The 25176-nt window shown below is 40.6% G+C and overlaps 1 protein-coding gene across 8 annotated transcripts in view; it reads right to left on the reverse strand.

Moving 5' to 3' along the window:
- epb41l4a (erythrocyte membrane protein band 4.1 like 4A) overlaps positions 1-25176 on the reverse strand; it is a 223575-nt gene that overhangs the window by 18966 nt on the left and 179433 nt on the right. For 6 of the 8 annotated variants that reach the window (XM_059969539.1, XM_059969535.1, XM_059969533.1 and 3 more), the window contains 4 exons: positions 17668-17718; positions 12185-12262; positions 9595-9714; positions 8764-8811 (listed from right to left, as the gene is read on the reverse strand). In XM_059969539.1, coding sequence (XP_059825522.1) covers positions 8764-8811; positions 9595-9714; positions 12185-12262; positions 17668-17718 — 297 coding nt within the window. The remainder of the gene's footprint in view (positions 1-8763; positions 8812-9594; positions 9715-12184; positions 12263-17667; positions 17719-25176) is intronic. The other 2 variants (XM_059969540.1, XM_059969536.1) reach the window with 1 other exon arrangement.

Consider the following 25176-nt stretch of genomic DNA (forward strand, 5'->3'; position numbering starts at 1 on the left):
TGGCTGAGGGAAAGTGACAGGGATTGGTTGAAAGTTTGAGTAGGCGGGCTGATGACGTTGTTAGAACTGTCGGGCGCAATTACCTCAAAGTGGCAGCTGTCAGTTATGTGAAAGTGTGCGAAAATGCGTTTGGTTCGACTGGAAGTCAAGTTAAAGCCATCCTCGGCACCGGGGCTCCGGTTAAGTTGCTGTACAGTTTGTTTTATAACCATTATTGGAAGCATTTACCCTTGACGACATTGAGGGCACTGGAGATTTGGGGTACCAATGTCGGTGATTATCCAGACGACGGTTGTTGGTCAGTGAAAATAGAGTTCTTAGAGGCAAAAGTGGAGGTGACAGGTGAATGAATCGTTAATGCTGATGTGTCTGGACACTGTTGAGATGGGCAGCGTTTCTGTTCTAGAGAGAACCAATATCCTGCTTGTGCGCTTGGGGGCCTGCCCGGAGGAGGTGGGTGAGCGCTGTTTGGAGGCATTGTCGATGCACCCAGAGTTTCGAGCTGCTTGTGCGGACGTGTGTAGCAGCATTGGGCCGATACCGAATTCAACCAAGAGCCAGTGGTGGTACGGCCTGGGGTAAGTATCTGAGGGTGAGACCCTCTTAGTGGACGCTGTGAAATACCACGAGGGAGGGGAGTTGACCGCTGAAGACACCTCAGAGAGAGAGATGTTGTGGCGACTGGCCCCTGAAGCCATGGAAGACGTAGGCAGCATGTGTGTGGATTATATTGCGCTGAAGAGGCTTACTGTCAGTGACCAGAATATGGCCCTGAGGGCTGAAGAGGCGATGGCCTGTCTGAGTGGTGCAAAGTGGTTTAAGGTGCTGGATCTGAGGAGTGGATGTTGCCAGATCCCGATGAGTGAGGCCGACAAGGAGAAGACGGCCGTTATAAGTTCCCTAAGAGTCTTCCAGTCCGAAAAGATGCCACAGAACATATCTGGAGCCCTTGCAACCTTCCTGCGGGGCATGTGGAAGACCATGGGGAATGTGGAGGCGTTTGGAGTTTTGGTGTATGTGGATGATCTCTTGGTATTTGGATTTGCCTCAGGAGAATATGAAGTGAGGTCGTTGCCGGAGCGGCTGAGAACTACAGAGTTAAAGTGTTTTCTGGACACGTGCCAGGGCTGACGAAGGTCGCAGCTCATGAGTGACTGTCTCTACAGAATCAAGTTTGAAATGAAGACGGAGAGACTGGAGAAAGTTGATCTGGAAGAAGTCATGAGGAAGAAAAAGCTGAAGAGAAGTGCAGTGAATACTGAACAGGAGGCTGAAGAGACTGCAGGAGCAGTGCAGGCCACGTGTTTCCGTTTGGAGAAGATCAAACAGCAGCTACCAATCGCAAAAAAGAGGAAGAATACAGATTCGATGGATAATGTGCTGGATGTGTGGTACATGCTGCCTTTTGCTGACTTTCCCTCGATTGAGGAAGAGACCTTTGGCCCTTCTCCCACTGAGTCAGGTGTAGTAGGGAGGGTTAGCTGTGTGCAGTGGGGGGCATGAGTGAGAGGTTGAGAGAGGAGTTGGTAGTGGGCCCAAGGTATCCCCAGTTGTGTCCTAGCCTGAAGGGTTTAGGTGAGGAGGTATGGAGGTCTCAGAAGGGTTACATAGGCCAGATAGTTGGCCTATGTAGCGCCTGAGGAACAGGGCGTGAGGTTTACTGCGTGGGGAGGAGATGTCACTGCTTGTGCTTGGGTTATGGTGTGTTGGCAGGAAAGGTGGCGAGTTATTTAATAGTCATGAGGACATTACTTTTATTTGGTGGGGGGAGAGTATAAAGGGGGTTTCTTCTTTTCTCTTTGTTACTGTGTATGTAATCAAAATGGCTTCTTTGTTTTGTTAAAAGCAGGAATGCTTCTTTGTTGCGAGAGAGTGCTGGAAGCTTGTTTGGGTTAAAATTTACTGATAACGAGAATTGTATTCCTTTGTAAACCAATTGGGATTAATGTTGTTCTTTCTCCTGAGTCTGTAAGCTATTGTTGGCGGACTTTTGGGGAGATCAGCACGAGGGGGTGAGAGAGAGGACGCAATGCTGTAAGCTGGGCGAGGAACGGACCCCAAGTGGGGGTCCGAGGCCAGGAGGTACTCCGAGGAGAGGAGATGAAGCTAGATGTGCTTGGTTGACCACTTCGGATGGTCCTAAGCTGCGAGTCGAGGAGTTTGGAGGGGATCGAATGGTGGCCAGAAAACTTCAGTAATTGAGCTCCAACGGTTGTGCACGAAGTGGTTTGGACTTTGATAAGTTTGGCGCCTTTTCTTTATTTTTTTCTTCATATATACTGTATCGTTATTAATCACTTAGTTATAGTAACCTTTATAAATTGTACTCATTTAATTGCATATGGTGTACTGTCTGTTTCTGGGCAAGGCGGGGACATCACACAGCATCCACACCAGCTGATTATCCAGTTTGGCGGGGCCGAAGGCTGCTCCCCCTAGACGAGAACGAGCTGAGCGAGCCTGAGGTGACCCAGGGGATTACAGCAAAAAATACTTGCTTCCTGCAAGCATGCAGTGTACACAAGCAGTTCTAATTGCAGAAATATCAGTACTCATGTAGGAGGTTCAGAATCTCCATAGACATATCTCTGCAGCCAGCCATGGGAGGAGATGTTGTAGCCCAGCAGGCATCCATGCTGGGTTGGGGGCTGGCCCCTCCCGGCGGTGCCGCTCTCCAGTGTCTGGTTGGTGGAAGACAAGCCTGACTGCATTCATCAGTGACTGCACTAAAGCTTGATGATTGACCTCCTGCATACTTGTTTTTCTAGAAACATGGCTCCAGGATAACATCCCATGTACCACACAGTGTGTGCATTTATGAAGAAAGAGTGAATGCCAGGAGAGGCATCATTCCCGTAAGAATTTAAGTGAGAATACCTTCTGTTCTTTGAAATTCAAGAGAGAATAGCCTGTTTGCTTAATCTTTCCTCACAAGACAAGACCCTATTCCAGGAATTTATCAGGTAGACTATCACTGCTCCCCATCAATCTGTATCCAAGGAGGCCATCATGTACTTAATATTCCAAATCTGGTGTCCTGTCTTGTGAGAACGTGGATCTCAGGGACTTGGGCTATATTTTTTCTGTCCATATGTTTTCTGCTATATTTGCCTTGTGCTGTGTGTGACTGCTGGTGCTGTGTTATGCACTTCGGTCCTGGAGGAATGCTGCTTCATTTTGCTGTATTCATGAGTATTCATGTATGGATGAATGATAATTATAAATTGAATTTGACTAAAACTAAAAAGGAAGAGTGGGTGGGTAGAACCTGGGCATGTTCCTGCAGCTATTAGAGCCACAAACCCAACAACTTCCATTCTAACATCCAGCCTCACCGTTCCCAAGGTGAACATAAGGAAATACAAGCAGCACTGCAGATCCACATGCCCTCAGCTTCTCTACATTATAATAAGATCATAGGCGATCTTTTATTTAGCATTATTCTCCTGTATAAATTCCATGTTCCTCAAATCCCTCAAAAGTCCAAACTTCTATTAAATTCTAAATTGAATATGCTCAATGACTGATCATTTTGGGTAGAAAATTCCATTTTTTTCTCATCTCTGTCTTGAATAGCTGTTATCTTATTTTGAGACAAATGCTGTAAATACTCAATAGGTCTGTCAGTATTTATGAAGAAAGAGAGAATACCAGCAGAGGCATCATTCCGGTAAAAATTTAAGTAAAAATACCTTCCATTCTTAGAAATTCAAGAGAGCATAGCTTGTTTGCTTAATCTTTCCTCATAGGAGAATACCCTATTCCAGGAATTTATCAGGTAGACTAACACTACTCTCCCTCAATCACTGGTTTATTCTTCCACACACAGGGAGGCCATCGCATACACAATATTCCAGATCTGGTGTCCTAATCACACCCTTAAAGTGTATTCCTCTTTGCTGGGAAGATAATATCTCTGAAACAATATATCAACACTTATTTTCTTGCCTGTTCTCATTTATCCTCTTCCATTTGCCTGTTCGGGCAGATCAATTGTGATTAAAGAGCCATCACCACTTTCTTGCGAGACACCTGCATTGTATCTGGATCCCAAAAGGGGGAATTTGTAGAATGCCTACAAAACGGCACTTTAGAGCAGCTCATGGTTAAGCACATGAGGGAATCAGCTTTTTGGGATTGGGTGTTGCGCAAGGAACCAGAATTGATTAGAGCACTTAAGATAAAGGAACCCTTAGGGGAAGTTTCATATTATGATCAAATTCACCCTGTAATTTGAGAAGGAGAAGCTAAAGTCAGATGTGTCAGTATTACAGTGGAGTAAAGAGAATTACAGAGGCATGAGAGGGGAGCTGACCAAAATAGATTGTAAAGAGAACACTAGCAGGGATGACAGCAGAGCAGCAATAGCTGTAGTTTCTGGGAGCAATTCAGAAGGCACAGGATAAGTACATCCCAAGGAAGAAGTAAAATCCTAAAGGCAGCATAATGCAACCATGGCTGATGTGGGAAGTCAAAGCTAACATAGAGAGAGCATATAATAGAGCAAAACTTAATGGGAAGTTAGAAGATCATAAAGCTTTTAAAAACCAACAGAAGGCAACTAAAAATGTCAATCAGAATGTAATGATGGAACACAAAAGTAAGCTAGCCAACAATATTAAAGAGGATACCAAAAGTTTCTTTAGATACATAAAGTGTAAAAGAGAGGCAAGAGTGGACATCGGACCTCTGGAAAACGATGGACCGCTGGAACTAGGTACCACAGTCTCAAAATAAGAGGACAGATAAGAAGTAATGTTTTCACCTTGAAGATGATAAACCTTTGGACTTTCTCCTAATGAAAAGGTCTGTAAAGATGATGAGTATATTCAAGACAAAGATAGACTCCCTGGTATTTAGATAAGACTAAGGGAATCAAGCGATAAGGTGATGAAGCAGGTAGGAGATGCTGACTGGACTGTTCCTGTTGTAGTACTTACATTCTTCGAAAGAGAAAATTTTAAATTATTTGATTTGTTGCTGATCTCGATCACTGCATCCTTGCCACCCTCTTTGTATTAAAAACTCTATTCAGCTAGCTACTGTATATGTCATTTAAGAGATTAAAAAACATGCTACATTATGCTGAGAAATAACCACAGTGCCTTTGTGCTTCACAATGAATATATCATTTCCCAATTTTAATTGCTTGACCTTAATTTTATAATTCACTTTTTGTGAAATAATAAGCTTGATTTGTTTTAACAATGTTATCACTTGATTTGTACGTGATATGATACAGCTTGATATGATTCAGCTTCTCCCAAAAATTAAAATCTGTTCACAGCAGATTTCATTATTAGATCATGGGCAGTTTAGTTCTCCTTTGAACTAAGTTGTGAATTGATCAGCGTATCTTTACGGATTAAGCTAGAAAGTTAACTACATTTTAATATTGCATTCTACATGGCGTGTACATTACCCTCTTCCAGTTAGTTATACATATAGCGATAAAAGACATGGGTAGCCTTCATTTGAAGCAAAGTTAGAAATGGATGCTCTGTGAACTAATGTGCACAAACATCAGTTAACCTGCTTTTATTTTAATATTGTTATAATGAGGTTTTCCAGAATTCAGAATTCCAGTGCAAATTGTTGATGTAAACTTGTCAGTGGTTATCTCACTATCTTGTCCCAAATCCCAAATCTTAATGTCCATATCTGAGAAGCAGAGGATATATCAAGAGACTGTGATTGTGATCATAATTAGGAAAGGAGACAAGTTCAACAAAATCACTGGGAAGGTTCTCAACCATCTCTCCCAGCCTTGAGGAACAGTCTAGATTCCATGCACACAGGAGCACAGTACATGTGATCTTCACCATGCAACAACTCTCAGAAATCCGTGGAGAGGAGCACCAAATGCACAAGAAATTTTACATAGTCACCAAAGCTTTTCATTCCATCAAGCAGAATGCACTGTGTAACAATCTCCTCAAGTTCAACTCTCCACAGAAACTCTTAACCATTTTACCTTGGTTTCTTTTCAGCATTCAAACGATAATCCTAATCAATGGATCTACGATAGCACTAATTTCAGTGAAGAACAATGACAATCAAAGCTGTAGTTTTGCCCTACAGTATTCTCAATCTATTTTACTGCAATTTTACACCTTGCTTCCAACAAACTTCCCATGGGATTGGAGTTAATCTTCTAACATAATGAAAAGTTGTTCAGATGGTCCCATCTACACTCCAGAACCAAGATCACCTAGTAGTTGAGCTGCAATATGCATACAATATTTGCATTTGCACATGCTCAGAATTCCTAGCCATTCATTCATTTGTTTAAGCATACATTAGGATAGACTTGATATTCAATATCCATAAGATAAAGATACATTATCTCTCTGCACAACACTCCCCTCTGTTAGATTACTTAATAAAATTATTACCTTCTCATGGTTTAGCTTTTCATATGCTTGCTTATGATTTTTATAATCACTTATATGTGTATAAGTGTGGTACATTGTTCAGTGAATTTTCAGTAATTGTATTACAGTTGCTGTAATTTTCTAGACGTTTCTCTGCAACCTTGTTACGCCTATGAAATCTGACAATTTCACAGGTGTCTATTATCAGTGGGATGTCGTTATCTGTCTTGCTTGTATAAGATCACAACTTTGTTCCTTGCTTTTGTTTTTATTTGTTGTTTTTTGTTCTTCCTCTTCCTTAAAGTTGGTTACCATTATTTCTTTGTTATGAACACCTAATAAAATGGCTATAGCCACCAAATTTTATGCTTCATTCTTGACTTCTCAAGTTCAAGTTTATTGTCATCTGACTATACACTTGTACAACCAAATGAAACAACAATCCCCTGGACCACGGTGCACCCACAAAACATACAATCACATACAAAACATAAAACAAAATATTACCATAAATAGGTTATTAAAAAGCAACACCCACAAGATGCTGGAGGAATTCAGCAGGTCAGGCAGCATCAGCATCTACGGAAATGAATAAACATTCAACGTTTTGGCCCAAGACCCTATTTCAGGACTAGAACAGAAGGGGGAAAAGATAAAAAGGTGGGGGGAGGGGAAGAAGGATTGGGAAAGTGAGGTAGAGGAATGACACTGATAAGAGTCTATAGGAGAAAAAGAAGGAGGAGAGAAACCGGGAGGATGTGACAGACAGGTGGGAAGAGGTCAGAGGCCAGAGTGGGGAGTGGGAGGAGGAGGGTTTTTTTTTAAAACCACAAGAAGAAACTGATTTCGTGCCATCACACTAGTGGCTACCCAGACAGAATATAAGGTGTTGCTCCTCCACATCCATGATGAAATTCACCACTGCCTTCAATTGGTCAATTAAGAAAAAAGATGTTTGAAGCTAATAACAGTTTGTGGTTCACTGGGCAGTATCTGAGACTGGGAATACCTATATAAGTACCTCAAGGCACTTGAATGGTGTCTCCATTAAATCATCCAGATGCACTGGAACCATAAGCAATCTCTCTTCTATATATTTACATAATTCCTTATAACATAAAGTGGGCCCTTTATCTCACTGAGTTTATGCTTGCTCACAAAACAATTCCCATCCTCTACCAGTTTTCTTTGTAATTAACTTCCCTCGTTTTCCCAAGCTACTTCAAATTCTCCCATTTAACTATACACTAGGTACTATTTAGAGTGGCCTATTAACTATCCCAATCCGAATGGCTTTGGCATATGGAAGGAAACTGGAGTATCCAGAGGAAACCATCATGGTTATAGGGAAAACATGCGAACTCTCCTCAGGCAGCTGCAGAGATCAGGATTGAACCTGGGCCACTGGTTCTGTTCGGCAGTAATTTTATTAGCTTTGCTTGCTGCACCGCTCCCACATTTAGACTAATGCATCCAGTACTGAAACTCTAATTACACTAAACTGGCTCCATTCAGCAGGCCATGTAGACAGCATGCTTGGCTAGACTCGTGGTAGTCAATGCCAAATTCCATCATGAGCCAAGATTACTAGTTGAACAGAGATCCAAATTGTGCTAAATGCCTTCTCACAATATCACAGCATTCTAACTAACTCTTAGGAATCCCTGTCAATGAACACTTGAGAAAGGCCAGTTTGGATGATATTGAGAACTTCAAGTACATTCAATGAGAATGGCTAAGCTGACAAGCCAGGCCATGCAGAACAAAGAGTACACCACCTCACAAGCTGTCCACCCATCCCATCAGATACCTCTTGCCTCATCTGTCGATGAGCATGAAGTTTCCATATTGTCCTCAACAATCACCTGAGAATGCAAAAAAAGGGGAATAGAAGCAAGTCAGCTCATTCTTGAGAGGCCTCCTAAGACAACGACTTTCTGCCAGATATTGCATAGCAGGAAGTTCAAATGAGGCAGAATAACTTATATGGGCAGTTGTAGTGGAAGAGAAATTAACAGAATTTCTGACCTTCCTTCAGCATGTGTTGACAAAAACTCTTGCAAATGTTAACTATAAAGTATGAGGACACAAAGATATTGCCTTTTTTGTGTAAGTCAGTGAAGTGCCCATAGAGTTCTGATGAATACACAAGAGACATTAAACCTATTTCTCTTTGCACAGATACTGCCTGACCTGCTAAATTCATCATATCCTGCTTTTATCTGAGATTTCTAGCACCTGCAATTTTTGATCTTCATTTGATTTTGTGTGCCTGGTAAAAGGGGTTCAGAAGACTCTGGAAAAGATGTTCTATATTGGCAAAGAATTAACCTTATAAGACAAAACATATAAAAATAAAATTTCATTTTGCCAGTAAGTTCAGACTCACTGAATGTGTTTCCACAATTCTTCCTTTGCTTGTACATCTGGGCTCCTCCTACAGAAATAATTAATAAAATTGGATAATGTTAACCAATTAAATCCCAAAAGTAAACAGCCCTAAAATCCTCAAAGGAGGTCAAATTGCATTTAATAAATAAAGAGTTTTAATGTTTCTATATGAGCTATATTAAAGTATTTTAAATTTCCACAAGAAAATCCTATTTTAAAACAAGTGCTTTAAATTTCATTAACCTATTAAATACTTCTCATTTTAGTGGATTACTGTTAAACCTCGAGGTGCAGTCTCTCTCCCTTCACGGTGACCTTTCTCACAATGATATTCCCTCAATATTTCAAACTGATGAGTTACAAATATTAATGCATTCAATAATAATGATAAAAAGTGTAGGTTTCTAAGAAGGAACACTACATCAGCAGATGTAAATTGTACTGCACTCAACCATTTTGTTTCTAATTAAGACTATAATCTCCCTGCTTTCCATAATAATCCTAAATGATAAATTTTGGAAATTTCATTTGTTCTTATTGGACTTCATTACATATTGGAACGAATCAGCCATCATACAGAAAAAAACAAAAGGATGACTGAAGCACGAATCAGAGTAAGTTCATCTTGATGCAGATGAATCTGTTTTTAGTGAAAAGAAATACAAAGGCATGATGTTCTGGGTAGAATAAAACAAGTATTATTTTGCATTTGACTAGGGAAATTTGAGCTGGTTTTTCATGCATCAATACTTAATACACCATAAATCATTTATTACTACAACAAGTTCTTCAGATTAATCTTTAAATTCACAGGTAGGTGAACACATACGATCGTGATCTGTGCTTTGAACGTCTGTTGTTGGGGTCAGTTAATGATCTTTCTTTCTGCCGTCTCAGCACTTGTTCCCATTGAGGAGCTGAGTCCACCATCTCATTCTCCTGACGTGACCTTGAACAGTAAACACAAAAATGAAAAGAGTAAGAATACGTGAAACTAGCACCAATCAAAAATGCAATCATTATCTAACAAAAATGTGTTGTTCTGAGTTTAAACAAAGCAATGTGGCCACCTGCTGGATACCGTGTAATAACACACAGGTAAGGCAAGACAACATCTGAAGCAGTGCGGTCAGCTGCAAGCACCAGCCCTTTGGAAGGGAATAATGCCTTGCAGAGTTCTGTATAAATGCACTGGCATAATCCCCCAGGCTTCAAAGGTTAAACTGCAAGGACAGATTACAAAACTAGATATCCCTCCATACCTCCACCAATATTGAGAAGGTTAAAGGAAGATTTTGGTAGTAAATTTATTATCAAAGTACATATACGTCACCGTATACAACCCTGAGCCTCATTTTCTTGTGGGAACTCACAGTAAGTTCAAGAAACAATACAGTCAATGAAAGATCGCACACAACAGGACAAACAAACAAATGTGCAAAAGACAGTGGATGTAAGTCCGACTGGATGATAGTCATTGCGCCAGATAGCCACGTTCCTCTTAGGCACTGGTAAAATTAAATCCTGCTTGAAGCAGATGGGTGCCTCAGACTGCCAAAGTGAAAGGTTAAAGATAATGGTGAAGACCTTGAGCCAGATGTTTTCCATAGATCCACCCTCCTTAAGGATCTCTCACGTCGGCATCCGAGACTGAAATTACAGGGTCATCGGGGGCTGTGGGAGTTCATGAAGATGCCTCCAGATTTTAACAGTCAAAGCAAGCGTTAAAAGCATCAAGCTCATCTGGGGGCAAAACCTTATTATTACCTAGGTTGCTTGGTTTTACTTTGAAGCAAGTGATGACATTCAAACCCTGCCACAACTGTTGAGCATCCTTCAATGATTCAAGTTTTGACTAGAATTGCCACTTCACACGAGAGATGGCTTTCCAGGGATTACACCTGGACCTTTTGTATTTTACATGGTCACCAGACTTGAATGCCACTGATCTGGCCATCAGCAGATTGCAGATCTCATGGTTCACCCACAGCTTATAGTTGGGGAAAACCCTGAATGATATTTTGGGGACACACTCATCAATGACTGTTTTTATAAAAATCTGTGACAATTGTGGTGTATTTGTTCAGATCCTCTGACGAGTCCTTGAACAGGGCTTAGTTCACCAACTCAAGCTGCTTTTCTGCCTCCTGCGACCACCTCTTCATTGTCCTGGAGCTTTGCTCTTTAGCCTCTGCCTCTATGCTAGTAGGAGGAGGGCAGACAAATGATCAGATTTCCCAAAATGTAGTCTAGAGATCGAATAAGAGAAGTGATTGAGTGTGTTGGGACTCCAGGTGCTTTAGGTGATATGTTGATGATAATTGGTTGTTCAAAATCTCGACTGAAGTCCCTGACAATGATTTAAAAGGTATTGGAGTGGACTGTTTTGTGTTTGCTGATGGCAGCATGTAAATTACAGTCAGGGTCACATAGCAGAATTCTCTTGGTAAGTAGACTGGTCAGGATTTAAGCATTAGATGTTCCAGATCAGGGGAATAAGAATGTGACAAGACCATGGCATCTGAGCACCACAAAGGGTTTATTGTGAAACACAGACCCCCATCTTTCCCCTTTACCAAATCAGAGGTCTGGACCATTCTGTGTATCGAGAAGCTCTTGGGTCTGACCACCAAATCTAGGGAGCTATATCCCTGTGAAACACAAACAGCAGCAATACCTCATTTCTCTCTGACACAGCAATCTTGCCCTTAGATCCTTAATCATGTTTTCCAGTGACTGTACATTTGCTAACATGATACTGGGTAGAGGAAATTTCATGCCCCAGAATTTTAGTCTAGCTCCTCTTTTCCTTTTCATATGGCCATCGCGATATGCTTAAAGATGGCATACGGGCATTCTTGAGAGTTTAAGTCCACTGAGTCCTTCAGAAGATTGTGAAATCGCTAGCTCATTAAAAGGGTTCAAAATATGTTACTTAAAGGAAAATTACAGGCTGCAGATTGCAGTGACAGTAGTTCAGAAAAAAAAAAACATTTTGAAGTTTTGTAAGAGTCCCACAAACATTGCAATATTTCAACAACATTATCTTGAGATGGTAGTGTACTCTCAGTCCAAATATTATAATCATATTGGGACAGGTAAAGAAGTTATTTCTCCTGGAATATAGAGACAAGAGGAAAAATTAAAAGTGAGAGAGTCAGCTGTCCATCTCCTACACCCAAGGGTGCATCATTCTTCCCAAAGAGACCAATGTACTCTCACAGCTATATACCAGACATGATGCCATAGATCAGGGATGTACTTCTATGCATTCTGTTACAAATCCAATGACATACTTGGCCACCCTCATTCCTCTTTCCACTAGTTGTTTTATGCATTGATAATTTTCCAACGTAGCTTATTGTGTGAGTCACTGCCAAACAATAGCAGGGATCCGTAAAATTACCCAATATATGTACCTGTTCCTTCTTTTACGTTCTCTACTTGAGTGTTCCGACTCACTACCACTGCCACTGGTGTTTCCACGGGATCGGGATCTATAGCAGAAAAATGTTATCTTGCAGTAGTTAAATGGATGACCAGCGAAGATCTATGCTGCAACAATAATGGCTTAGATTTTGCGTTGAAAATATTGGCAAGGCTATTAACGCTCATCAGTATTGAGAAAATCATTCAGTAACACCTGGAATCCAAACATTTGCAGTCAATCATGGAAATCTGGAAACGACTGTCACTTTTATTGTACCACCTCTGTTGGAGGTTGCATAATAAAAGTACATCCTCTACAGAAACTTACAATGAATTAATTACTAATTCATATTTCCTAGCTTGGATTTAATAAACCTCAGTGAGGAGTCATCAGAATAATTGGCTGACTGGCCTTCTATTGCGTTCTTTGCAGGTCATCAGCAAATGTTAAGTATAGTAAATTACTGTTCAAAATGCTGTAAAAAAGAATGCGACCACCAGCAAGCACACTAAATAGTTAAGAGTGGTTCTTCATCACTGATCACAGTTATTATGTCTGCGAACAATTTTCCAGCTGTGGAATTGTTAGCATTCGTCAGGTTAAGCACCAGCATTTCAGGACTTCGATGTGAACACTTAGGTCCAAACTCACTGGTTCAGCTCTGTTGCTCATTTCCTGCCTGTACTAAACTCTGTCACTGCACTCTGAAAGATTTGTAAAGTTCATTCATTTTGAACGGGGATTTTACAGTGCTATGGGGAAAAAAATCCTGTGTTTTCTCTTCTGCTCTTTCTGAAGTAGTGGGGTCACATTCACATTTCCCACCCTCCAAAATAGGAACAATTCCTGAATCTCTGGAACTTTGAAAAATGATAATCCAGTGCATTTACCATTAAAATGATCTCTTTCAGAACTCTGTGATGTAGATTACTGGGTCCTCTGGATTTATCAGCTTTTGAGTTCACTAACTTCTGTAGTACTAATTTTTTGACTATTACTTCATTCATTATTCGTTATTCTTAGATGTTACAAGTCTTTTTCCACAAGACAGATGCACATAAATTGTTTAATTTCTCTGTCCTTTCCTTATTCCTCATTAGAAATTCTCCATTCTCTCTCTATAAAAGGCTGTAATTGATCTCTTCCTTTTTACTTACACATAAAAGCTTTGGAAATTCATTTTCTATGTTTCTAAGCTCATGTTCTATCTTGCTTTTCTCATTCGATTTAATAGTCTTCTTTCATGGGCTAACTTAAATTATATCTGGTCCAGAACAGCACTGTCAGAGTGGCAGCTAGTTAAGAATGTGAGAAATAACTGCAGGAATAAACTAGTTGGTTTTTCCAACTTGCACTGCTATTGAATAAGATCATGGTAGATTTTCTTCCTTATTGCCATTTTCAAGTATTATCCCTGTATCCCTTGTCTCTATTAATAATTGGAAATCTATTGATGTGCTTTGAAAGAACACAATGACTGAGTCTCCACAGCCATCTAGGATAGAAAATTCCAAAGATCCATTAAATGCTGATGAAAATAATTCTCTTTATCTTAGCCCTAAGCAGGCTATCATTTATTCTGACACTGTGACCCCCAAGTTCTAGGCTTCCAAGTCAGAGAAAGTAATCTCCCCACATCCAGCCTCTGCATCCAACACATCATTCTCCACAACTTCTGCCATCTTTAATTGAATCCTTCCACCAAGCACAGTTTTACCTCCCTCCCGCCAACTCTCCGCTTTCTGCAGGGATCACTCCCTGCATGATTACTTTGTTCGTTTATCCCTCTCCAGTAATCTCCCTCCTGGCACACTTTCCTGCAAACAACAGAAATACTACACCTGCCCATTCGCACTTTCCCTTCCCTCCATACAGGGCCTCAAATAGTCCTTTCAACACTTTACCTGTGAATCTGTTCTAATGTATTTGGTGCTTCTGATGCAGCCTCCTCTATACTGGTGGGAGCTAACATAAATTTCAGAACCACTTTATCGAGCACCTTCATCAAAAGTGAAATTTCCAACCGCCAACCATTTTAATCACCATCTCCATTCCAATTCTGACATGTCGGTCCTTGTCCTCCTCTTTTTCCACGATGAAGCCACTCTCAAGGTGGAGAAGCAACCCCTCATTTCTGGCCTAGGTAGCCTATAACCTGATGGCACTAGCATCAATTTTTCCTTCCAGTAATTTTATTGCCACCCCCTTCTGTTCTCCACTCTGGCTCCTTACCTCCTCTCCTCACCTATTTATCACTTCTCCCTGGTGCTTCTAACAACTTCCGATCAGGACATCAAATATTGTATTCTTAAAATTACACAACAGTAAACAGGATAAAAGCCAAAGCTCAAATACTTCGTTCTTCAGAAAAAATATGTAAGCTTTGGTTTCACTTAGCACCCAAAATAAATGATAGCACCTGGCATTGTGCAATTGATAATTATTCTCATCATGTCCTAATTATGTATATATTGTAAGGATTTTTCCAGTTTTAGGGAACATTTCCCCATACACTATCTCAAAGCACATCTCTATTTCTTGCTCTTCTACTCTCTTATTACATATTCTCAAGAGGTTTGGACAGCATTCTCATTGTTCTACAACCTCCATCCATCATCCTTCACTTACAATGTCACTTCCACCACCAGGTTTGTAAATCCCTCTTGTTCTGCAGCATACATTTTCTAAATCCAGTCTTTCACCCTTCTCTTCTACCTATCCGGGGATCCAGTCCTTCAAGGTGAAAAATTCACTTGTACTTCTTCCAACTGGATTTGTTACGCAGAAAGCCTCTACACAATTACAGATTAAATGACCACAACTCCAAAGAAAATGCTAAAATGATCCTGAGTTTCATGTCTCCTACAACTTTTAATCTCCATTCTAATCCAACTCTGGGTCAAGGAAAGAGGTACAGGAGCCTCATGACCCACCATCACCAGATCTGGGAGCACTTATTACCCCTCAACCATCAGGCTCTTGAAGCAGAGGGGATAACTTTACTCAACTTCACTCACCCCTACACTGAACGGTTCCCACAATCTACTGACTCTCTTTCAAGGACTTTTCATCTCACGGTCTCAGTATTTATTACTTATTTATTTATAATTTCTTTTTGTATTTGCACAGTTTGTTACCTTTTGCACATTGGTTGTTTGTATGTTTTGTTATGTGCGGTCTTTCAATGATTCTGGTGAAACGCATAAGGGCCAGGCAGCATCTATAGGATGCTGACGTACAGTCAACGTTTTGGGCTGAGACCCTTCATCAGGACTAACTAAAATACAAGATAGTAAGAGATTTGAAAGTGGGAGGGGGAGGGAGAGATCCAAAATGATAGGAGAGGACAGGAAGGGGACGAATGAAGCTAAGAGCTGGAAAGTTGATTGGCAAAAGGGATACAGAGCTGGAGAAGGGAAAGGATCATGGGACGGGAGGCCCAAGGAGAAAGAAAGAAGGAGGGGAGCACCAGAGGGAGATGGAGAGCAGGCAAGGAGTGATTGTGAGAGGGGCAGAGAGAGAAAAAAAAGGTGGGGGAGGAACAATTAATAAATAAATAAGGGATGGGGTAGGAAGGGGAGGAGGGGCATTAACAGAAGTTAGAGAAATCAATGTCCCATTCCCATTCTGATATGTTTATCCATGGCATCCTTTACTGTCAAGATAAATGCACACTCAGGTTGGAGCAACAACACCTTATATTCCGGCTGGGTAGCCTCCAACCTGATGACATGAACATTGATTTCCCTAACTTCCATTAATGCCCTCTTCTGCTTCTTACCCCGGCCCTTATTTATTTATTTATTTGTTTATTTATTCATTCATTCATTCATTATTCCTCCCCCCCCCCTTTTTTTTCTCCCTCTGCCCCTCTCACAATCACTCCTTGCCTGCTCTCCATCTCCCTCTGGTGCTCCCCTCCCCCTTTCTTTCTCCCTAGGCCTCCCGTCCCATGATCCTTTCCCTTCTCAAGCTCTGTATCCCTTTTGCCAATTAACTTTCCAGCTCTTAGCTTCATTCATCCCCCTCCTGTCCTCCCCTATCATTTTGCATCTCTCCCTCCCCCTCCCGCTTTCAAATCTCTTACTATCTTTTGTTTTAGTTAATCCTGATGAAGGGTCTCGGCCCGAAATGTCGACTGTACTTCTCCCTATAGATGCTGCCTGGCCTGCTGCATTCCACCAGCATGTTGTGTGTGTTGCTTGAATTTCCAGCATCTGCAGATTTCCTCGTGTTTGCGCTTTCATTGATTCTACTGTTTTTCTTTGTATGCCTGCAAGAAAATGAATCTCAGGGTTGTAAATGGTGACATATATGCACTTTGATAATAAATTTACTTTGAACTTTTAGTCCCTATGTGCTTCACCTCTGACATTGCTCCAGCAATATCCAATGTAAACTTGAAGTATAGTATGGCATTTCACCTTTCGTCTAAGTATGTTACAGTCACCTGGTCTGAATACTGAATTTAACAATATCAGTTAACCCTTGCTTTATTTTTCTCTCCCTCAATTACATACTTGTCTGTACTTTTTAAAAATCAATATGTTTCATCTTTTTCTTTTCCATCTCTGAATGCAGGTCAGCCCTTCTTGGCTGTGCTGAACCTTTTTTCTGCCTCATCCCACTGACCTGCACCTGGACCATATCCCTCCATACACCTCTCATCCATGTATCTGTCCAAGTTTTTCTTAAATGTTAAAAGTGAGCCTGCATTTACCACTTCATCTGGCAGCTCATTCCACACTCCCACCACTCTCTGTGTGAAGAAGCCCCCCAAATGTTCCCTTTAAACTTTTCCCCTTCACCCTTAATCCATGTCCTCTGGTCTTTTTTCCCCTTGCCTCAGTGGAAAAAGTCTGCCAAAAGCTCTCTTTACTACCCTGTGATGCCACTTTTAGGGAATTTTGTATCTGTATTTTGTATTTCTGTATTCCTCTATTTTGTAATCTGTAATTCCTCTGATAATTGCCTGATCTACTGAGTGCTTCCAGCATTTGTTGAGAAATGGCATGACACAATTTTAAGAATCCAGTTGGAAAGAATATCTTTAACACTCAGCACATCAGAAATTTATTTTGCATAAGTTGCTATTCACAGAGGAGAGATACAGATGTAAAAAAGTGTGTTCTAGCTTCACTCCTTAAGTCTTTTTCCAATTTTTAGTCAAGACCCCAATTCCGGATTGAACAAACAGTGAAGAATCTCTCTATTCTACATAATCCCGCAAAATATTGAAAAAAATTTATCAAACCATCCCTTAAACTTTTAACTTCTAATGAAAAGTACTAATTTATGTTAGCTCATAAGGAGATTTACAGTTAGAGACCTATTCAAGTAAATGAGTCAGTTTGCCATCCTTAAAATTTGTATGTCTTAGATAAAATAAGGTAATAAATCCACAAAAAGTGATGAAAGCACTTTTTTTGTCTTTTTTTCTAATAATGTATATTTATTTATCTTTAAACATACCTTCTCCTATGTTGCTTTGGATCTATATCTTCGCCATTGTTTTGACTCTTCCTGTTTGGATTTAAAAAGTTAAAATCAAGTTAGTTATGCTTGTTCTTTCTAAGTCAAATATGTGCAACAAAAAGATTTATAATCAAGGGAGTGGTACACATTCATCGCAAGTTCTACATAAGGAATGTGTGTTCATTCTTTGAACTGTCTTACTCTCTAGGCCTCTTGTATAGGCAAATAACTGCAATATAACTATCAGAAGACTATATTTTAGTGGTGATAGTGCACACTTCCAAGCAACCTATGGCTGAAATGGCAATGCATCAGGATCATACCCAGTCGTACATTTAGTTCTTAGAGATAACTTCACACCCATATGCACAATACTGCTTCCTATTTAAAAACTGAAGTAATCCAATTAATTATTTACTGATAAATTTACATATTAATTAAATATTTATATATGTGTACACAGTTATCAACTTAATCAACTATATGTTCAAGAGGACTACTGGTCTTCTTAACCTCTATTTCTTCAAAACAATGTATTTATCATCCTCATTCTATTCACTCCAGTCACCTTCTATTCAGCTGCATCATCTTCTCTTGCAAATTGGGCATCATCCACTTAGTTTTAGTTCAACAGTGCCTCTTCCCCAATGTGCAGCCCAATAATGGCTACATCACAGAACCAATTCTTTAACACAAATGAGCACTTACTGTATTGTAGCAATTGATCTACATCTTTTGATTTTATCAGCAAACTTCACAATATACAGCCTGACTCCTGTAACTTCCACAACTTCCCCATGGCACCTTCTTCTACAGTCCAATGACTGAAGCACATTCACAACATTTCACTTGAATCAGTTCTCCTAATCTTGTATCATTCTGCTTCTCCTTCTTTTTACGACTGCTTTCCAAATTGGGCTGTACCAAGTTCAGCTTTGCCCACAAATGTCAACCCATCAGCACTAGCTAAATTATGGATTTGGGCATAAGGATCATTTCTGTGCACAGGAAACAAAAACAGCTGATGATTTATGAATGGTTTGAATCCCTTGAATGATAATAGCTGCTTCATTTCTTCCCTTACATTATAGATGTCTCCTAATTGAAATTGGATGATATGGATATATTCAATTGTGTTAGATTCCAATACAATGGAGGAATGTGACAAATTGTACCAGCCTGTGGGTCACTTTCAGAAATCAATTCCTCTTTGGGATCTTGAGTTGCAGAAATTGACTTCAGAGCCTCTATTGTCCACTCTGAGGAGATGACAGTTTAAATACTAACACTTCCAAACATTTTGAGTGACTTTAACCAGCGAGAAAAAATGATCCATTCCCAATCACAACAAAATTCAACATTCACCCTCTAAATTTGTTCATTGCTTCTAGATCTGCAACTTATCTGGGTGCAAGTGCTTGCTTCATCAAGTGATCCACCTCAGCGTGTTGATCAATGTTCAATATCTTGATCAGTCCTAGGACATCCTTCAGTATTTGTGCTAGTACTGCCTTTGGAATTACCATGCCGGCACCTCATTTCACACAACCTTGACTCTCAATGAGTTTATGCTTCCTTCTGATATCCCCATACACATCCATCTCTGATTCAAACCACCTTCAAGTCCATTCAACAAAGGTTATCGTTACAGGTGATTCCAGCAATCTTTTCAGTTATCACTGGAAAATTGTTATCAACTTTCATTCCAAAAGTGTCCTGTTCCAAACTAAAAGCCGTGACAATGCTTCTACTATATTATTCTGTTTCAACGTCAGTTATAGAACACTACAGCACAGAAACAGGCCCCTTGGCCCATCTAGTCTATGCTGAACTATTTATCTGCCGAGTCTCATCCACCTGCACCCAACCATAGCTCTCCAATACAACACCCACCCATGTAGCGATCCAAATTTATCTTAAATGTTAAAATCAAACCCAAATCCACCACTCACGCTTACAGTTTGTTCTGCACTCTCACCAGTCTCTGAGTGAAGAAGCTCCCTTTCATGTTCCTCTTAAACATTTCAATTTTCAGCATTAACCCATGACCTCTAGTTGTAATCTCACCCAAACTCAGTGGAAAAAGCCTGCTTGCATTTACCTTACCTATATCCTTCATAATTTTGCATACATCTATCAAATCTCCCCTCATTTTCCTATGCTCTGGGGAATGAAGTCCTAATCTGTTCAACCTTTCCCTATAACTCAGGTCCTCAAGTCCAGGCAACATCTTTGTAAATTTTCTCTGTACTCTTTCAATCTTATTGATATCCTTCCTGACGGAAAGTGACCAGAACAGCATGCAACACTGCAAATTAGGCCTCACTAATATCTTATACAACTTTAACATAACATTTCAACTCATTTAATCAATACTTTGATTTATGAAGGCTATTGTGCTAAAAGCTCCCTTTATGACCCTATCTATTTGTGACACCACTTCTAAGGAATTATGGTCCTGTATTCCCAGATCCCTCTATGCTACCACAGCTATCAGTGTTCTACTGTTCACCATGTAAGTCCTATTCTGATTTCTCCTCCAAAGTATAACATTATATTGTCTGCATTAAATTCCATCCACCATTTTTCAGCCCACTTTTCCAGATACCACTACAAGCTTTCATAGTCTTCCTCACTGTCCACTACACACCCAGTCTTGGAGTCATCCACAAATTTGCAGATCCAGTTTACAACATTATCATCCAGATAGTTGATAGTATATACAGACCCAGCACTAATCCCTGCAGCACACCACTTGTAAGAGACCTTGAGTCAGAGAGGCAACCACCTACAATCACTCTCTGGCTTCTCTCACGAAGCCACTGTGTAATCCAATCTACTCTGACATCCTGAATGCCAAGCAATCAAAACTTCTTGACCAACCTTCCACACAGGACCTTATTAAAGGCCTTGCTAAAGTCCATGTAGACAACATCCACTGCCTTGCCTTCATCAATTTTCCTGGTAACTTCCTTAAAAAACTCTACAATGTGCAGTACTGATTTGAGTAGTTAAGTTGTGATCTGTGATTTTTGTAATCATGAAGCTGCCATTGGTCTACAAAGTATCACCAGCTACGTTTGGTCCATGAGCAGACTGAAATGTCTACCAACCAGGAACTTGTTAAATCAAGTAAATGCATGGGCAAAGCTTAATTTTAACTACAGAGTTTTTCCCCACTGGAGATGAAGGTGTGGGATGTGTATGCAAATACTTGAGGCTATGGAAGAAGATAGAGTACAGGTCAGGTGCAATAGGTGGAAGGCCAGTTCCAGAAAAGAAAAAAAATAAGTTGTAGATACACTCTGGGAGGAATGTTAGGGGAAAGTGGGAATATCTCTGATGGGGTAATGCCAAGGTTACTGTGGGGATAAGTTGTTGATAAAGTCTTCTGATTAGTAGATTAATAACGGACTCCTTAAATCTGTAACCCAGCTGATAAGAACATTCAAGAAAAACAACTTGATACTGAAAACTTAATGCTCAAGGACACATTGTAATGATGTTTAAGAACATGAAATGGAACATGGTAGAAAGAGACCACGGACTGGTGCTACGCAGACTAAGTTACTGCAAATCATTGTGTAGTCCCAAGAATTAATATTATATTTAGAACCCTTTGAAATTTGTAATAATGATGTCACAGTCACAATAAATGGTTATCGAGTAAAAATGATCATTAATAGAGTTGGATCTCTTGTTCGAGTATCATAACACACCAGCACGGCACACATGTGCAGTTATTCAATTCAGTTGTAATTGGGAATATTTCTTGGAAAATTATCCGGTATGAGGAATTGGTAAGAAAAGTGGCAGTGATATTCTTTGGGAAAGACTTGTGGAAGCTGAAGTAAGGCAAGCACAGCCAGGGCAGTTGTTGTCAAGTGAGACCTTCGAAGTGAGTCTGCCAGAGACCCCTCTGCTTACTACAGATGGGTTAGGCAGTGGGTATTCAAACCAAATGAGTGAGGCCTCTGCAGTGAGACTTTTCCAGGAGGGTCTTCCTAAGGTATAGTATCCCTTTACACAATGGGAAGTGCTGGAGAGAGATGAGACAAGAGTAACAGAGGAATGTGAGACATGCCTCACAGCTAAGGCTCAATTGCCTTTGCAAACTTCAAAACATCATCGGCTGTCCGCTTGAAGTTTCAATTGACCTTAGCACCTCTATTGTGAAAGGATATTGATCTTGCAAGTAAGAAATTCAAACATTAGAATTTACAATGATCAACATCCATGACTGATAAGCCAATTCCATAGAGAAATAGCAGTTTTTTGTTAAGACTTCAGAACAGCGTGGATGATGGGCTATGCTGTTCTGCTTGTGCACAAGTAAAATTACAAAAGAGTGCTTGAGTTGTAAGAGTACGTGTGTTCTGGGCCTGGAAATTTAGTTATTTTATTGTCGGGATGACAGTTACTTTGACAGTCTCACCCCAGGCATTACCTTTCATCTCACCGTCATGGCATGGAGCTTGTAGTAGTTTTGGTGCAATATGAGAATTCCTTCACTAGTTTATCTCATGGAATTTTTGAATATCCAAGAGGCAAGCCCACTTATTGCTGGCTGAGACTGTTTCAGAGGCCTGAAGCTGAAGGCGGAGGAGAACAGCAATTTTGGAAATGAATGCAATGCTGGTGAGGGAACAACAAGAGGTGATAACCTTGGTAGTGATAAAACTATCTGATTATGTGGGAACACATGCTATTCTAAAAAGAGTTGAAGGTGAGCTGTTGTCCATCAAGTAAGACTTATTCATGATTCCTGAAACTCTAGCAAGCTGGACCAGTCCTTTGCCAATATAATCTGAAGTCTAATCTATCTGTCAATTAAAGAGCACAAGGAGTTGTGCAGTATGCCGAAAGCAAATTGAGTGCTACAGGAAGACCTACCAGTCTGCAATAGGTAAAATGCTACAGGGATCCTGAACTGTCAATTCAAAATGATATTCTCATTGCCAAGAACAGGAGTTCTTTCGGAAAGTACTCCTCAGGTCATAGAAACACAATATATTTATGAAACAGAACAATTCCAGATTAAGCTGCCTGATATTGTCTCTCTGGATATGAGAATATATCCAGAGAACTGTTTGGGTAAAGCTCATGAATATGAAGTAGCTGACTACCTTTGCTGAGCTTTGCTCGATCCTTGGTATGCTTCAGTATTTTAAGAAGCTTTGATGAATTTTCATGTCACTTTGAATCCCCTTCACAGGTTATTCTTTACATTTTTCTCCTTCTTGAGAAGTCCTTCAGTTTCAAGAACAACTTGCTTTAACTCCGGTTTCAGGGTTCTGGGGTAAATGATGAAACCATCTATAAACTGGGAAAGCGGTGCCTGGCAGATTGTGTGATGGTCCATTTCTGCTATTTGTGCAGGACCACGGTGTGCTCTTGATGTAAGACTCAAGGTTCAGAATCAGAATCAGGTTTATTAACACCGGCATGTGATGTGCAATTTGTTAACTTAGCAGCAGCAGCAGTTCAATGCAATACATAATCTAGCAGAGAGAGGAAAAAAAATAATAGTAAATAAATAAAACATAATAATAAATAAATCAATTATGCATATTGAATAGATTTTAAAAATGTGCAAGAACAGAAATACTGTATATTTAAAAAAAAAGTGAGGTAGTGTTCATGGGTTCAATGTCCATTTAGGAATCGGATGGCAGAGGGGAAGAAGCTGTTCCTAAATTGCTGAGTGTGTGCCTTCAGGCTTCTGTATCCCCTACCTGATGGTAACTGTGAGAAAAGGGCATGCCCTGGGTGCTGGAGGTCCTTAATAATGGATGCCTTTCTGAAACAGATGTTCTCAATACATCTCGCTACTCCCTGTCCACTTTGAGCAGTCATGTGCTCAGGATTCCCAAGACCAATGAAAATGTTGCCTCTTTTCAAGGCCTTGAATCTTTTCCTCTGATCTGTCAGAAATCTCTTCTGTGACAGATATTGGAATAGGAAGTCTGTACCAAACATCTGGAATCAGGCATGCCTATAACATGACCCTACCCAGCAAAGCAAGCCGTGTGGAATTCAAGCATGAATACTTAAGATATTGGCCAAACAGGGAACACTGGCATTGATTCACTTATCCAGTGAATTTGGAGGACCTTGCACTGGCAGAGTTAGTAGTGTTTTTCAGAGCCCTTGAAAGTAGTTAAAAGTTTTAGGAGGGCAGCAATCCCAGCTGCCTGGTAAAGCATGTGCTTTGTGTCGGGATTAATGTGTTCATCTTCAAACACACTCTTTCCCAACCAAGCAAAAGTTACACTGGCATATTGAAGGTTTTTCTACAGGTCACAACATGGCATGTGCATGGTCGCAAGTGACCTCTCTGGCTCTAATCAACAGTGAAATTTCTTGTCCTGTTGGTCTTTTCTATGACCGGAAAACACTGCTAATCATAAAAAATGCTAAAATCTGTAAGTCACTAGTAGGCAGAATTACAAACATGTTGCATGGTTACGGACTAACATGGAGAGTGGGCCTTTGTTCCACACAACAGTCTATTACAGCTACTCAGGGAAATGCTCATCTGAAGAGGTGCACTTGAATGCAGAAGCGCAGTAAGTGTACTGACATTTGAGTGAGACTTGGATCGCTGTGGGCCTATGCCCCGATGATTCTACTCGCTTACATTCAATTGCTAGAGAACTAGATGGATTACTTGTGTCTGCGTCTGAACCAGCAGAAGAGGGACTGCTGCACACTTGCCCTGCCAGAAACGTGGCTCCAGGAAACCACTCCAGAATTGGCCATTCAGCTAGAAGGCTTAATCTGCTTTCGGGTGGACAGAAATGCTACAACCTCCAGGAAGACCTGGGGAAGAGGTCTGTGTGTCTACATCAATAAGAGTTTGTGTGTGAATGCACTACTGGTAAAGGCTCACTGTGGCTGGGCTTTTTAAATGGTGAAGTGCGGGCCCTCCTACTTACCGAGGGAGTTTACTGCCATTGCTGTTTCCATCTCCCCCTTGCTAGTGCTCTATGGTGCCATCTGCAACCTCTAAGCCACTCACCCTGATGGTGTCTTCATTGCTGCTGTTCAATTATGACAACTTAAAAGCATCCTGCCAAAGTTCTCCCCTTATATCAACTTTGCAACCAGAAGAGAGAATATGTTAGACCTGGTTTATACCGAAGTTCGTGGAGCCTACAAGGTTGCCAAACTCCTCTCCCTCCACCTTATCTCAGGTACTTAGACTGCACATCCATAATCCCTGCATACAGAGCACTGGTTAAGGAAGTCAAACCAGTTCACAGGGAGATCAGGACCCGGCAGAAGGTGCCACCTCAGTTATGCAGAACTGGAGCATTTTCAGGGAGACGGCTACCTATGATTATCACCTCAATTTTGATGAATGTGTGGGGTCAGTGACTGGCTACATAGGAAAATGCATTGAGGATATCACTATGATTAAACACTACACTGCCAGGGCAAACTGAAAACCAAGGTAGACTGCAGAAGTTCATACACTGCTTAGGGATCAGGATGCTGCCTCAG

Source organism: Hypanus sabinus, chromosome 5, assembly GCF_030144855.1.
Source record: "Hypanus sabinus isolate sHypSab1 chromosome 5, sHypSab1.hap1, whole genome shotgun sequence".
Lineage (NCBI taxonomy): Eukaryota > Metazoa > Chordata > Chondrichthyes > Myliobatiformes > Dasyatidae > Hypanus > Hypanus sabinus.